This window comes from Anomaloglossus baeobatrachus, chromosome 2, assembly GCF_048569485.1.
Source record: "Anomaloglossus baeobatrachus isolate aAnoBae1 chromosome 2, aAnoBae1.hap1, whole genome shotgun sequence".
Classification (NCBI taxonomy): domain Eukaryota; kingdom Metazoa; phylum Chordata; class Amphibia; order Anura; family Aromobatidae; genus Anomaloglossus; species Anomaloglossus baeobatrachus.
In genome coordinates this window covers 657,690,673-657,706,909 of record NC_134354.1, presented here as the reverse complement: position 1 = coordinate 657,706,909, position 16,237 = coordinate 657,690,673, and the positions used below count along the sequence as shown (strand labels likewise).

Genomic DNA, 16,237 nt, shown 5'->3' with positions numbered 1-16,237 from the left:
TTCTAAAAGCTTGTTTTGTTATGAGAGACAGTCTTTGATGAATTATGTACTTTGTATTATCTCCTATAGGGCGTTATGCAATAATTGCATGCCTGGAAACATGGAGACAGCCTTAGGGCGGCTTTGCACGTTGCAACATCACACGTGCGATGTCGGTGTGGTCAAGTCGAAAGTGACGCACATCCGGCGTCACTTTCGACATCATATTGTGTAAATGCTAGATGATATGATGAACGAGCGCAAAAACGTCGTTATTGTATTATCGTTGCATTCACCGACATTTACATAATGCCGGTGCCGCGACAGGTACGATGTTGTTCCTCGTTCCTGCGGCAGCACACATAGCTGTGTATGAAGCCGCAGGAGCGAGGAACATCTCCTTACCTGCCGCTGGCGGCTATGCGGAAGGACGGAGGTGGGCGGGATGTTTACATCCTGCTCATCTCCGCCCCTCCGCCGCTATTGGCCGCCTGCCGTGTGACGTCGCTATGATGCCGCACGACCCGCCCCCTTAGGAAGGAGGCGGGTTGCCGGCCAGAGCGACGGTCGCAGGGCAGGTGAGTGCATGTGAAGCTGGCGTAGCGATAATTTTCGCTACGCCAGCTATCACACGATATCGTACCTGCGACGGGGGCGGGGACTATCGCGTGCGACATCGCAGCATCGGCTTGCGATGAAGCAATGTCCAAAGCCCGCCTTACAGCAAGGGTGTTGTGAGGCACCAGGTCACCCACCCTGCTGGTGCCCTTAAGGCCACTTAAAGTTACGGACCCACTTATAGGTTTGCCGTGACATGGCAGTGGTCTTCATACAGTCTGATCAGAATGTTAAACTAAGAATCTCATGTTCAGTTGTATAAATTTCTGCCTGGCGGCACTAGATCGACATATGATTTTTGGATGTGCGGTCCATGTCCTTTTTCTATAATTCTGACATCTTTGAGCCGCCACCATGTTGGCCTGTGGTTGCTGTTCTTTTCTTTGTAGGCCTTATTCTGTTTTCGGTAAACAGAATGATGTGCTTTACCAAAAAGCTCTATCTTGGTCTCATCTGTGTACAAGACGCTTTCCCTGAAGGACTTTGGCTTACTCACATACATTTTGGCAAACTGTAGTCAAGCGTTTTTAATGTCTCACTGTGTTAGCAGTGGGATCCTCCTGGGTCTCCTGCCATAGCATTTCATTTATTTCAAATGTTGACGAACAGCTGCCACTGACACGGATGCACCCTGAGCCTGTAGGACAGTTTGAATTTCTTTGGAACTTGATTATGGCAGCTTATCCACCCCCCCGGACTATCCTGTATTGCAACCTTTCATCAATTTTCTCTGCTATCCACGTCCAGGGAGATTGGCTACAGTGTCATGGGTTGTGAAAGTCTTGACTAAGTTGTGCACCACTGAGAAAGGAACAACAAGATCTCTGGAGAGGGACTTGTAACTGAGATTTTTGATATTTTCAACAATCTTGGTTCTCAAGTCCCCATACAGTTCTCTTTTTTGCTTTGTGTTCTCCATGCTTAGTGTGGCACACACAGACACACAATGAAAAGAGTGAGTCAACTTCACCCCTTTGTATTTGGTTTCAGGTGTGATTTCCATATTGCCCATAGCTGTTGCTTGTTACAGGTGAGTTTGAACGAGCATCACTTGCATGCTTGAAACAAAGTTGTTTATCCCTAATTTTGGAAAGTTGCTAATAATTGTGTCCAGCCAATTTTATAAATAGTGTGTCACGTATATGTTGTTTACCAAAGGAGAATAGAAATGTAGGAAGAGGGTACAAGCTTCTACGGCTTCTTCAGGAGCCCACAGAAGCTGGAGTAACAGGCTTATTCCCTCTCCCTACAGCGCTATTCTCCTTCAGTAAACACAATGAACATCACACGCTTATTTTTTGATTGGGTACTTTATTGTATCACTGTGATCTTAAGGTTTATGAGAACCAGTTTATAATGCAAATTATTATTGGCTTTTTTATTTGCAATGTTTTGGCTGTTACCCTTGTTTTTTTATTATCTCTAGCCTTTTACTGCCATGTGGAGAGATTACTTGGATCTCTTCATATATTGTTAGATCTGAATTGTGACAATCTGGGGGCTTTTTATGAGCAAAATAACCTTTTCTTTTCCCTTTTGCCTCTTAACTGTTTTAAGTATTTATTGATCACTGTGACTATAGCTGGGTTTACACACTGCAACATCGCAAAGGACATCGCTGTAACGTCACCGGTTTGGTGACGCAATAGCGACCTCCCTAAGTCTCTGCTAAGTCCCTGGTGAGCGTTCAAACAGGCAAACCTGGCCAACAACTCAACAGCGATCCAGACCTGCAGAGCGACCTAGCTGGTTGTTTGGGGACGTTGATAAACAGCCTTTTGAAAGGGAAGTTGCTAACAAAGTCGCTGCAAAGTCTTCACACACTGAAACTTCATGCTGCACAGCGGGAAACAAAGGACCTAGGAATGGTCCTGAACGATTTGTAACGATTACAACTTCACAGCAGGGGCCGGGTCGCTGATAGGTTTCACACACTGCAACATCGCAAACAACATCGCTATTGCGTCACAAAACCGGTGACGTTACAGCGATGTCGTTTGAGATGTTGCAGTGTGTAAACCCAGCTTAAGAAATAATATATTTCACAGTTTTTCAATGCAGGCTGTTTTCTTACAAGTTTGCTAACGCCGTTTCTACACCTTTATTTTCTCTTTTTTTTTTTTTAACTTATTGCTGTTCAGGTGTATGGCAGAGAACCTGTTGATAGGCTGTGCCCGTCCTCACCAATTTTCTTTGAGACAAGATTAAAGCACATAACTCCCAAGTGCAGGAATAGAGTAGAAACAATGTTGGTGATCCGATACAAAATACGCAGGAATAGAATGAAGAATATGAGTATGTGAAGGCCCAAACAACCAGACCAAAGTGTATGTGAATTTCAGTATTAGGTGCCCCAGAGGGAGAACATGTCAGATCCAAGCTTCCCGCAACGGCCTCCATTCTTCCACATAACTCTTAGTACAGACAGCGGTGAGAAGCCTTTCTTCAAAACGTCCTGCCATAGTCTGTTTGGCTGGGCTCACGTGTAAAGCGCTGAAATGTACTCTACATGACTAAGCTTCAGTTTAAATCATCGCCTAAGTCTTCGGCTGCTGTCTGTACAGATTGTTTCTTTATTCCGCCAGTAGCACGCACTCCAATGACACATCCAAACTGGCATTTAAACTCTCTCGCAGGAAGCACAGCTGGGCAGCCCTACAGCCCACTGCGTTTAGCTCTCTAATTCAACTACTTTGTAACCTTGGTCCTTAGAAATAACTGCAGTACTAAAATAGTCATGCCTTTTTTCCATCTCATAAGTGCTAACCCTATTTATCGCAAATAATATAAATGCATAAGAAAATAATATGCACCAACATAACATAGTTTTCAATAGAAAAGTAAAATAAAGAATTGAAAAGGCATTCTAAAATATCCAAGATGGCCATTATTAGTAGCATAACTAGAAATAAAAACACATCAATAAATAATAAAAGCACTAAAACTGTAGAACCGTTTTTTCATGTCAAAGAATTTGGTACCCAAAATGAAATCCTGGGGTCCATGACTGTAAAAAAAAATATGCATGTTCCTGAGGTCACAAATTCTATGTAGAATCTGCATATATTGAAGGCTACCTAGAGAAGGTAATATACTATATGGAAATACAAATATAACACATAAGCTATGCCTATACAAGTCCAATATATCTCAAGTATGAAAAACAAACTGAGAACACAATACTGTTAGAGGAGTTTAGCATTAGCCAAATTTATACAATTTTATTAAAAGGTTGTCTCAAAAACATCATGCCCTGTGTCTCTGAGGACAATTAAAAGGCTAAGAGGTGGTCTTCTGTAAGGACCCTATAGACAGTAGATGGCTGTTGGCCTACAGTAGAGATGTGCGGTTTGATACGTGGGAGTCCAGTTCAGCATCCAGGTCAGCGGTACCTGGAAAGTAGATAGAGAGGCCCACGAAGCTCTTACCTTCCAGCATTCCCAGAGAGTCATTTGATTTTTCGAGGCTGGCAGATGACATTGTACCAAGCCGGGCTAATCTAAACCCGCAATGAGGTCACCAAAAGATAAGAGCTTTGTGGGCCTCCTGACTACTTTCCAGATACTACTGACCTGGACGCTGGATCAAAATCCTGGAAAGTGACCTGCTCATCGCTTGTTGTCAGCTTTCTGTCCCCCATAGAAAGAGAACACAGCCTGTGTATTCAGCCTATGAAAGAGCCATTGCCAGACTCGTCAGGTAGGGACTACTCTCCCGAAAAACAAAAAGGATCGGCCATTGGAAATCTGACAGGTTGAATCCTTGGATCATATGTTAGAAGAGTCTGGAGGGTTCCCCATACATCATACTGATGGTTGATCCCTTTGATATTGGTGGACTCCGTGAACAAATCTCTCATTTGTATGCGTGGATTTTGAAGAGGCCAAGTTCTGACTGTGCATTGCATGTTACATTTCCCTACTCCAAATGTCTGGCAAGAAACTGCTTCCCTCTGGAAAAAGTGCTAAATGATGTGGGTTACTGAAGTCAGAGCAGCCTTTAGAAAGTGGTTAACTTCAAGATATAACCTCATAAGTATATCATTCTGCAGCTGACAGATATTAGAGGACCCATATGCCATACGTTACATTATCTCTGGTATTATACGACTGATGTACAGTCATAGTTGTGCTGTAATTTATAGGAAACATCAACTAAGTCAATCAAAGGCCACAATCACAAAACCTAAACTGCAAATTAAAAATGCAAAGCTCCATGCTGCACTGTATGGTAGCAGGTTTTGTCACCTCCTTAATTGAATTCTTTATTCACAATATCAACCACCAAACACCGAACCCACAGAAGGCTTTGAGCTCAGTAACCACAACAATCGGGAATGCAACTGATGATACTTTTGTTCAACTAATGACTATGCAATATATCTGTAGTGATGTGATGAGTAGTCTTTTTAATAAAATGTTCCATGACTCAAATCCGGGACTTGCGTTGAAGCCAAGATCTATGGAGTGATAATACATCTACTGCCTGACCACTTTGGGATAAATAGCCGCAAGTGTCTTGCCAAATTTAAAAAAAAATGTTGGGACATCCACTTGGGCAAACCCAAAGGGTTAAAGATTATTTTACATTTTGGACCATTATCTCTAAAACAGTCAAATTTGCCTTCACCTCTTTGCTAGGCAAGAACCCGAAGCTTTGTAAAACACCAACATATTATATATACACCACAATGATTGGATCATTTGTTTAGTATGTCAATAGAAATCTGCCATTTGCATTTTTGGTAACTTACGGTGAAGACTTAGTGATATGTTGATGGTGCGTTCCTCTGTAAATCCCTTGAGGTTGGGAATCTTGGCGCAGTTTAATGTTGTTTGGGATGGGCTATCCCCCATGTTGATCCAGCAGACTGTCTCCTCAGCATAGTTAAAATCCATCGCTGTTGTTTGCTTAGTGCTGGTTGGGTTAATGCCTTGCACCGGCGCTCCATTCAAGTATGTGGCCAAAATGTTTTGTGTGCTGGCAATAAGTAGAACTGTTGGCCTTTCTACTGGTTCTGAAACAAAAATAAAAGACTTGTAAAACATTCTGGAAATATCGGAAACATTCACAACTGGGGGCAATATAATCTCTTGTCCTTCAAAGATGACTATGCCCCCAGACAGAAGCACTATTAATGGGTCAAACAAATTAATTCAAATGGGTCAGCATAAGATATCCATTCAAAGATATTAGATTGCTACTGAGGTCTATCAACTAGAATCAAAAGATCAACAGACAAAATAAATTTAGTCTAAAATATGCAAATTTGACACGCGCACAGCCAGTAGTCACATCGTAGCTCCACAATGGCTACAATGAACAGACTTGGTGCAAGCTACTCTCAGAAACCAGGAGATACGCTGGCCTTCATCGTTTAACCACTGTATAATAATCTGGACTTAAACAGAGGTCCCTGGGTATAGGAAACAGAGTCAGATACTATTGGGTGGCGCAAGATGGATAGTTACGAAGCCGGGTCAGATTCAGGAAGTCACGTCAAAAACAGAATCAACAATAAGCAGGTAGTCAAAAGTAAAGCCAAGGTCAATGAACAGGAAAATCAGGTCAAAATACAGGAGCTCACGACAGAGGCACAAACCAAGATAGAGTCACTATTGACTGGTAGTGGGAGCTGGTTACCTTGGGTTTATATAGAACAGCCCCAACCAGTGCTGAAAGCAGACAGAAATCAAAACAACAAGATTAACCAGTAGATTCCAGACTGGAAAGAACTACAAATCCCACGAATAAAATAGGATTACTATATCAAGCAAAGAATAGTGTGGTGCCGCCTACCGGCAGATATTACAGCGACATGTTCTCTCCAGCTAGTAACCAAAGGCCCCCTAAAGATCTGGGACATAAATGGAAGACATAAAAATACACATCCTCTCTATTAAATGATTATGGTACTAAATTCTATAGACAAAATATAAGACTTTTTCTGACAACTTATAACAGTAATTCACAACCTCTTTACCGAGTTTTTCCCGATCCTATGGAAACCCTGATATTGATGTCCGTCACTCCTACTGGACACACACACACTTTTCTCAGCTCCTCTCATACGGTTGTATAACATAAAATTGCATTGCTTTTATGTTTCACCATCAACGACATTCAATGTGAGAGTAGAGAAAGCTTAAAGTGGTTTAGACTAGATAGACCGGGCCACCAAATAAATCAGAAAGCACTGAAGAACGGCTTTCTATCAGTAAACAGAGTTGTGAAGCCCTCTATACACATTACATGGCGCCGAATAATCAACGCTTCAGCCGTCTAGCCCAGTCATGGTTGCACTTATTCGGCTGAGCTCCCCTGTGTTTTTTATAAGAAAGCTGCTGAAAGACATTTCTGCTGGTGTCTTATCTCCAGGTGAACAAAGCCATCGGCATTCCGATTTTGGACATAGCCGATCGGCATCTCCTCCAAGAATCAGTTGGCTGACTCCTCCATAGACAGAGTGTCGGCCAAATGCATAGATATCGTCAGGTTCAGCCGACATTCACAAGGCAGTCTGATAGGTTTCCTGGATCATCTCAACATCAATCATTACTATTCTAATTATGAAACCGTAAAAAAATACAGCAGACGATCCTCAAATCTTCCAAAACGGAGAAATTCACTTTTTCTGAAACTTGACACGTTGCCTTAAAATAGAATTGAAATGCCAAGTTTTTCACACAGTTATATTAGACAGATGATTTTCTAACTTTTGGTACTTTAAAGATACCTTATAGGGTTAGTATTGCTTTTCTCCTACCCAATCAAGAGGTCAGCGAAGCAGTTATCGTGCGCCAGCAATGAATGGGACAAGGACACGATACCCGCCAATCGTGCAGCCAGGCCCGGTACGACCTGTCATATTATAGACTGAACCTTGTTATGGGTAGAAATGTGCCGGAGTAAGAGGACCCCTACACTGCTCTTAATTTTAGAACAGCAGTATCATTTAGACATTGCCACTAATAAATTTCATGCAAATTAACCCAATGCTTACGATTCTTTGCTTTGCAGGACTTGTTGTCAGGCTGTAGTAGATAGCCCTCCACACATCCACAAGTGTAAGACCCTTCGGTGTTTTGGCACGTCTGACTGCAAGTTCCATAGAGCGTGCACTCATCAAAGTCTGTGGGGAGAGCAAAGAAACCAGTTTACAAAGTGAAAATATTGCGTTTCTTTACAAGTTTATTTTTTGGTTTAGCAAAAATTAAGCCCAAATATTTGGTTTAGAAAGGTTATGAGTCTTCACGTTGCAATTTATAAAAATACATGGAAATAAAGCAAATGCAACATAAAATTGTAAAAGGCAGCTAAAAATAGCTAAAAATTTGCCAAGTAGCTTACAGATCTGCTTGAGTTATTGTATGTGGGTGGAAACTGAAGCTCTTGGACATACTGGATGACATACAGTGATGGTATCATGAGCTCCTATAGACTGTGGGGTGTTTATATCAATTTAAACTGGCCAAAAATGTATTTTGTTCTTAATGCATAACATATATATAAATATTATAATTTATATATATATATATATATATATATATATATATATATACACACACACAAATATATATATATACACATATACATATATATACACACATATACATATATATACACATATACATATATACAGTTAGGTCCAGAAATATTTGGACAGTGACACAATTTTGGCGAGTTGGGCTCTGCATGCCACCACATTGGATTTGAAATGAAACCTCTACAACAGAATTTAAGTGCAGATTGTAACGTTTAATTTGAAGGTTTGAACAAAAATATCTGATAGAAATTGTAGGAATTGTACACATTTCTTTACAAACACTCCACATTTTAGAGGTCAAAAGTAATTGGACAAATAAACCAAACCCAAACAAAATATTTTTATTTTCAATATTTTGTTGCGAATCCTTTGGAGGCAATCACTGCCTTAAGTCTGGAACCCATGGACATCACCAAACGCTGGGTTTCCTCCTTCTTAATGCTTTGCCAGGCCTTTACAGCCGCAGCCTTCAGGTCTTGCTTGTTTGTGGGTCTTTCCGTCTTAAATCTGGATTTGAGCAAGTGAAATGCATGCTCAATTGGGTTAAGATCTGGTGATTGACTTGGCCATTGCAGAATGTTCCACTTTTTTGCACTCATGAACTCCTGGGTAGCTTTGGCTGTATGCTTGGGGTCATTGTCCATCTGTACTATGAAGCGCCGTCCGATCACCTTTGCGGCATTTGGCTGAATCTGGGCTGAAAGTATATCCCGGTACACTTCAGAATTCATCCGGCTACTCTTGTCTGCTGTTATGTCATCAATAAACACAAGTGACCCAGTGCCATTGAAAGCCATGCATGCCCATGCCATCACGTTGCCTCCACCATGTTTTACAGAGGATGTGGTGTGCCTTGGATCATGTGCCGTTCCCTTTCTTCTCCAAACTTTTTTCTTCCCATCATTCTGGTACAGGTTGATCTTTGTCTCATCTGTCCATAGAATACTTTTCCAGAACTGAGCTGGCTTCATGAGGTGTTTTTCAGCAAATTTAACTCTGGCCTGTCTATTTTTGGAATTGATGAATGGTTTGCATCTAGATGTGAACCCTTTGTATTTACTTTCATGGAGTCTTCTCTTTACTGTTGACTTAGAGACAGATACACCTACTTCACTGAGAGTGTTCTGGACTTCAGTTGATGTTGTGAATGGGTTCTTCTTCACCAAAGAAAGTATGCGGCGATCATCCACCACTGTTGTCATCCGTGGACGCCCAGGCCTTTTTGAGTTCCCAAGCTCACCAGTCAATTCCTTTTTTCTCAGAATGTACCCGACTGTTGATTTTGCTACTCCAAGCATGTCTGCTATCTCTATGATGGATTTTTTCTTCTTTTTCAGCCTCAGGATGTTCTGCTTCACCTCAATTGAGAGTTCCTTAGACCGCATGTTGTCTGGTCACAGCAACAGCTTCCAAATGCAAAACCACACACCTGTAATCAACCCCAGACCTTTTAACTACTTCATTGATTACAGGTTAACGAGGGAGACGCCTTCAGAGTTAATTGCAGCCCTTAGAGTCCCTTGTCCAATTACTTTTGGTCCCTTGAAAAAGAGGAGGCTATGCATTACAGAGCTATGATTCCTAAACCCTTTCTCCGATTTGGATGTGAAAACTCTCATATTGCAGCTGGGAGTGTGCACTTTCAGCCCATGTTATATATATAATTGTATTTCTGAACATGTTTTTGTAAACAGCTAAAATAACAAAACTTGTGTCACTGTCCAAATATTTCTGGCCCTGACTGTGTGTGTGTGTGTGTGTATATATATATATATATATATATATATATATATATATATATATATATATATATATATATATATATATATATATATATATATATATATATATATATATATATATATATATATATATATACATATATATATATATATATACATATATATATATATATACATATACATATATATATATATATATATATACATACATATATACACATATATACACATACATATACACATACACACAGACCGTATTTTTCGGACTATAAGACGCACCTTTTTTCCCCCAAATTTGGGGGGAAAGTGGGGGGTGCGTCTTATAGTCCAATGGCTGCGGTGGTGGTGGAGTAGGTGAAGGCAGGTGAGGTGGTGGTGGAGCGGGTCCTCAGAGGCAGGATCAGGCTGTAGCAGCGTTACCCTAGCAACGTGGGCCCGTTCATTTGATATGCACTCCAATCATCCCGCCCATCATCCCGACCACCATCTCTCAGCCCTAAACCTGGCGTTGACAGCTGGGCGAGATGATGGGCGGGGAATGCACGCATACTAAAGAGCTGGCCCGCGTGATCACCCCAGGCAACTACAGCCTTGAGTGATCATGTGCGGCTATATTCACTGCCCCTGTGCACCATCATCAGCGCGGGGGGGCAGTGAATAAGTACGGTATACTCACTGTCCCCCTGCAGCATCACGATGTCCTCCTGTCTGCCGGCCAGCTGATATGAGAGAGCGGTGAGCACAGGGATGATGTCAAAGCTGTACACACGGCTCCACACAGGGCAGCTGGCACACAGAGAGGAAGCGAGTGATGCTACGTGGAGTGAGAAAAGGTGAGTATACAGCAGGAGTCCTCCAGCTGTTACCGCAAATCCGGCCGCTGCTGAAGTGACCGCGAGATCCGCGGTGACTTCAGTCAGGTGATGTGCGGTGACAGCTGGAGTCACCGCTGATCCCGGCGGCTCACTTCACTTGTGGCCTGACCCTCACAGAGAGCGGTCATGTTCTATGGCTGCCCTCTGTGATTGTCAGATGTAGCAGAGCTGGATGCGTCGTGAGACATCGTGTGGATTACCTGAGCCCTTTGTGTTTTAGGGGTTAATAAAGTGGTGAAAGAGGGGTTTTTTTGTCTTTTATTTCAAATAAAGGATTTTTATGTGTTTGTGTTTATTTACTTTCACTTACAGCTTAGTGATGAGGGGGGTGTCTCATAGACGCCTGCCATCACTAAGCTAGGACTTAGTGGAACCTATGGGCTGCTGCCATTCACTCCTTATTACCCCGATTGCCACCGCATCAGGGCAATCGGGATGAGCTGGGAAAAGTCCCAGGACTGTCGCATCTAATGGATGCGGCAATTCTGGGCGGCTACTGGCTGATATTTTTAGGCTTGGGGGGTTCCCAATAACGTGAGTCTCCCCAGCCTGAGAATACCAGCTCCCAGCTGTGAGACTTTATCTTGGCTTGTTATCAAAACTGGGGGAACCGCAGGCCATTTTTTTTTTTTTTGTTTTGTTTTTTTAAATTACCCCCATACAGTGTCAGTAGCAGGACCTCGCCTCATAATAGTGTGTCATGACCACATTTTTTGCTTAAAAATTTTATTTTCCTATTTTCGTCCTCTAAAACCAGGGTGCGTCTTATGGTCCGATGCATCTTATAGTCCGAAAGAAGGGAATTTTGTTTACTTACCGTAAATTCCTTTTCTTCTAGCTCCAATTGGGAGACCCAGACAATTGGGTGTATAGCTTCTGCCTCCGGAGGCCACACAAAGTATTACACTTAAAAGTGTAAAGCCCCTCCCCTTCTGCCTATACACCCCCCCCGTGCATCACGGGCTCCTCAGTTTTGGTGCAAAAGCAGGAAGGAGGAACTTATAAATTGGTCTAAAGTAAATTCAATCCGAAGGAAGTTCGGAGAACTGAAACCATTCAACATGAACAACATGTGTACACAAAGAACAACAGCCCGAAGGGAACAGGGGCGGGTGCTGGGTCTCCCAATTGGAGCTAGAAGAAAAGGAATTTACGGTAAGTAAACAAAATTCCCTTCTTCTTTGTCGCTCCATTGGGAGACCCAGACAATTGGGACGTCCAAAAGCAGTCCCTGGGTGGGTAAAATAATACCTCGTAATAGAGCCGTAAAAACGGCCCCTTCCTACAGGTGGGCAACCGCCGCCTGAAGGACTCGCCTACCTAGGCTGGCATCTGCCGAAGCATAGGTATGCACCTGATAGTGTTTCGTGAAAGTGTGCAGGCTCGACCAGGTAGCCGCCTGACACACCTGCTGAGCCGTAGCCTGGTGCCGCAAAGCCCAGGACGCACCCACGGCTCTGGTAGAATGGGCCTTCAGCCCTGAGGGAACCGGAAGCCCAGAAGAACGGTAGGCTTCGAGAATTGGTTCCTTGATCCACCGAGCCAGGGTTGACTTGGAAGCCTGTGACCCTTTACGCTGGCCAGCGACAAGGACAAAGAGTGCATCCGAGCGGCGCAGGGGCGCCGTACGAGAAATGTAGACTCTGAGTGCTCTCACCAGATCTAACAAGTGCAAATCCTTTTCACATTGGTGAACTGGATGAGGACAAAAAGAAGGTAAAGAGATATCCTGATTGAGATGAAAGGGGGATACCACCTTAGGGAGAAATTCCGGAACCGGCCGCAGAACCACCTTGTCCTGGTGAAACACCAGGAAAGGGGCTTTGCATGACAGCGCTGCTAGCTCAGACACTCTCCGAAGTGATGTGACTGCTACTAGGAAGACCACTTTCTGCGAAAGGCGTGAAAGAGAAATATCCTTCATTGGCTCGAACGGTGGTTTCTGAAGAGCCATCAGCACCCTGTTCAGATCCCAGGGTTCTAACGGACGCTTGTAAGGAGGGACTATGTGACAAACCCCCTGCAGGAACGTGCGTACCTGTGGAAGTCTGGCTAGGCGCTTCTGAAAAAACACAGAGAGCGCTGAGACTTGTCCCTTAAGGGAGCCGAGCGACAAACCCTTTTCCAATCCGGATTGAAGGAAAGACAGAAAAGTGGGCAAGGCAAATGGCCAGGGAGTAAAACCCTGATCAGAGCACCAGGATAAGAATATCCTCCACGTCCTGTGGTAGATCTTGGCGGACGTTGGTTTCCTGGCCTGTCTCATAGTAGCAATGACCTCTTGAGATAACCCTGAAGACGCTAGGATCCAGGACTCAATGGCCACATAGTCAGGTTGAGGGCCGCAGAATTCAGATGGAAAAACGGCCCTTGAGACAGCAAGTCTGGTCGGTCTGGTAGTGCCCACGGTTGGCCCACCGTGAGATGCCACAGATCCGGGTACCACGACCTCCTCGGCCAGTCTGGAGCGACGAGGATGGCGCGGCGGCAGTCGGACCTGATCTTGCGTAACACTCTGGGCAGCAGTGCCAGAGGAGGAAACACATAAGGCAGTTGAAACTGCGACCAATCCTGAACTAATGCGTCCGCCGCCAGAGCTCTGTGATCTTGAGACCGTGCCATGAATGCCGGGACCTTGTTGTTGTGCCGTGACGCCATTAGGTCGACGTCCGGCATCCCCCAGCGGCAACAGATCTCTTGAAACACGTCCGGGTGAAGGGACCATTCCCCTGCGTCCATGCCCTGGCGACTGAGAAAGTCTGCTTCCCAGTTTTCTACGCCCGGGATGTGAACTGCGGATATGGTGGAGGCTGTGGCTTCCACCCACAGCAGAATCCGCCGGACTTCCTGGAAGGCTTGCCGACTACGTGTTCCGCCTTGGTGGTTGATGTATGCCACCGCGGTGGAGTTGTCCGACTGAATTCGGATCTGCTTGCCTTCCAGCCACGGCTGGAACGCCTTTAGGGCAAGATACACTGCCCTTATCTCCAGAACATTGATCTGAAGGGAGGACTCCGGCTGAGTCCAGGTACCCTGAGCCCTGTGGTGGAGAAAGACCGCTCCCCACCCTGACAGACTCGCGTCCGTCGTGACCACCGCCCAGGATGGGGGTAGGAAGGATTTCCCCTTCGACAATGAAGTGGGAAGAAGCCACCACCGAAGGGAGGCTTTGGCTGCCTGAGAAAGGGAGACGTTCCTGTCGAGGGACGTCGACTTCCTGTCCCATTTGCGGAGAATGTCCCATTGAAGTGGACGCAGATGAAACTGCGCAAAAGGAACTGCCTCCATTGCTGCCACCATCTTCCCTAGGAAGTGCATGAGGCGCCTCAAGGGGTGTGACTGGCCTTGAAGGAGAGATTGCACCCCTGTCTGTAGTGAACGCTGTTTGTCCAGCGGAAGCTTCACTATCGCTGAGAGAGTATGAAACTCCATGCCAAGATATGTCAGTGATTGGGCCGGTGTCAGATTTGACTTTGGGAAATTGATGATCCACCCGAATCTCTGGAGAGTCTCCAGAGCAATGTCCAGGCTGTGTTGGCATGCCACTCGAGAGGGTGCCTTGACAAGCAGATCGTCTAAGTAAGGGATCACCGAGTGTCCCTGAGAGTGTAGGACTGCTACCACTGTTGCCAGACCTTGGTGAAAACCCTTGGGGCTGTCGCCAGGCCGAAAGGCGGTGCCACGAACTGAAGGTGTTCGTCCCCTATGGCGAAACGCAGGAAGCGCTGATGCTCTGGTGCAATCGGTACGTGGAGATAAGCATCTTTGATGTCGATTGATGCTAGGAAATCTCCTTGGGACATTGAGGCGATGACGGAGCGGAGCGATTCCATCCGGAACCGCCTGGTTTTTACGTGTTTGTTGAGCAGTTTTAGGTCCAGAACAGGACGGAAAGATCCGTCCTTTTTTGGCACCACAAACAAGTTGGAGTAAAAACCGTGACCTTGTTGCTGAAGAGGAATAGGGATCACCACTCCTTCTGCCTTCAGAGTGCTCACCGCCTGAAGAAGAGCATCGGCTCGTTCGGGGGGCGGAGATGTTCTGAAGAAACGAATCGGAGGACGAGAGTTGAACTCTATCCTGTAACCGTGAGACAGAATGTCTCTCACCCAACGGTCTTGTACCTGTGGCAGCCAGGCGTCGCAAAAGCGGGAGAGCCTGCCACCGACCGAGGATGCGGTTTGAAGAGGCCGAAAGTCATGAGGAGGCCGCTTTGGGAGCGGTTCCTCCGGCGGTCTTTTTAGGACGTGACTTAGACCGCCATGAATCGGAGTTCCTCTGATCCTTCTGTGGCCTGTTGGACGAGGAGAATTGAGACCTGCCCGTGGGCCGAAAGGACCGAAACCTCGATTGTACCTTCCGTTGTTGAGGTCTGTTTGGTTTGGACTGGGGTAAGGATGAGTCCTTTCCCTTGGATTGTTTAATGATTTCATCCAATCGCTCACCAAACAGGCGGTCGCCAGAAAGTGGCAAACCGGTTAAGAACTTTTTGGAAGCAGAGTCTGCCTTCCATTCACGGAGCCACAAGGCCCTGCGGACTGCCACCGAATTGGCGGATGCTACCGACGTACGGCTCGCAGAGTCCAGGACAGCATTAATGGCGTAGGACGCAAACGCCGACGCCTGAGATGTTAAGGACACCACCTGCGGAGCAGAGACACGTGTGACTGCATTAATCTGCGAGTGACAAGCTGAGATAGCTTGGAGCGCCCATACGGCTGCGAATGCCGGAGCAAAGGACGCGCCGATAGCTTCATAGATGGATTTCAACCAGAGCTCCATCTGTCTGTCAGTGGCATCTTTGAGTGAAGCCCCATCTTCCACTGCAACTATGGATCTGGCCGCCAGTCTGGAGACTGGAGGATCCACCTTGGGACACTGAGCCCAACCCTTGACAACGTCAGGGGGGGAAGGGATAACGTGTGTCCTTAAGGCGCTTAGAAAAGCGCTTATCTGGACAAGCTCGGTGTTTCTGGACTGCCTATCTGAAGTCGGAGTGATCCAGAAACGTACTCATTGTACGTTTGGGAAACCTAAAACGGAATTTCTCCTGCTGAGAAGCTGACTCCTCAATTGGAGGAGCTGGGGGAGAAAGATCCAACACCTGATTGAATGACGCTATAAGGTCATTCACTATGGCGTCTCCTTCAGGTGTATCTAGGTTGAGAGCGACCTCAGGATCAGAATCCTGATCTGCCACCTCCGCTTCATCTAGAGAGCCCTCCTGCTGAGACCCTGAGCAGTGTGATGAGGTCGAGGGAAGCTCCCAGCGAGCCCGCTTAGGCGGTCTGGGACTGCGGTCCGTGTCGGAGACCTCACCTTGGGACCTATGAGTCACCCCAGGAGCACTTTGCTGCTCCAACCGAGGGGGGCCTGGGGTCAATGACTCCACAGTGGCCGGGGCCTGTGTTACCGGTCTGGACTGCAAAGCTTCTAGTATTCTAGCAGACCATTTATCCATAGACTCAGAAAGTTTG

General features: G+C 45.4%; 1 protein-coding gene across 4 annotated transcripts in view; it reads right to left on the bottom strand.

The window, feature by feature from the left end:
- Window positions 1–16,237, bottom strand: part of LRP1 (LDL receptor related protein 1) — a 494,504-nt gene that overhangs the window by 296,478 nt on the left and 181,789 nt on the right. For all 4 annotated transcript variants that reach the window (XM_075337062.1, XM_075337061.1, XM_075337063.1 and 1 more), the window contains 2 exons: window positions 7,601–7,729; window positions 5,351–5,614 (listed from right to left, as the gene is read on the bottom strand). In XM_075337062.1, the coding sequence (XP_075193177.1) occupies window positions 5,351–5,614; window positions 7,601–7,729 (393 nt within the window). The remainder of the gene's footprint in view (window positions 1–5,350; window positions 5,615–7,600; window positions 7,730–16,237) is intronic.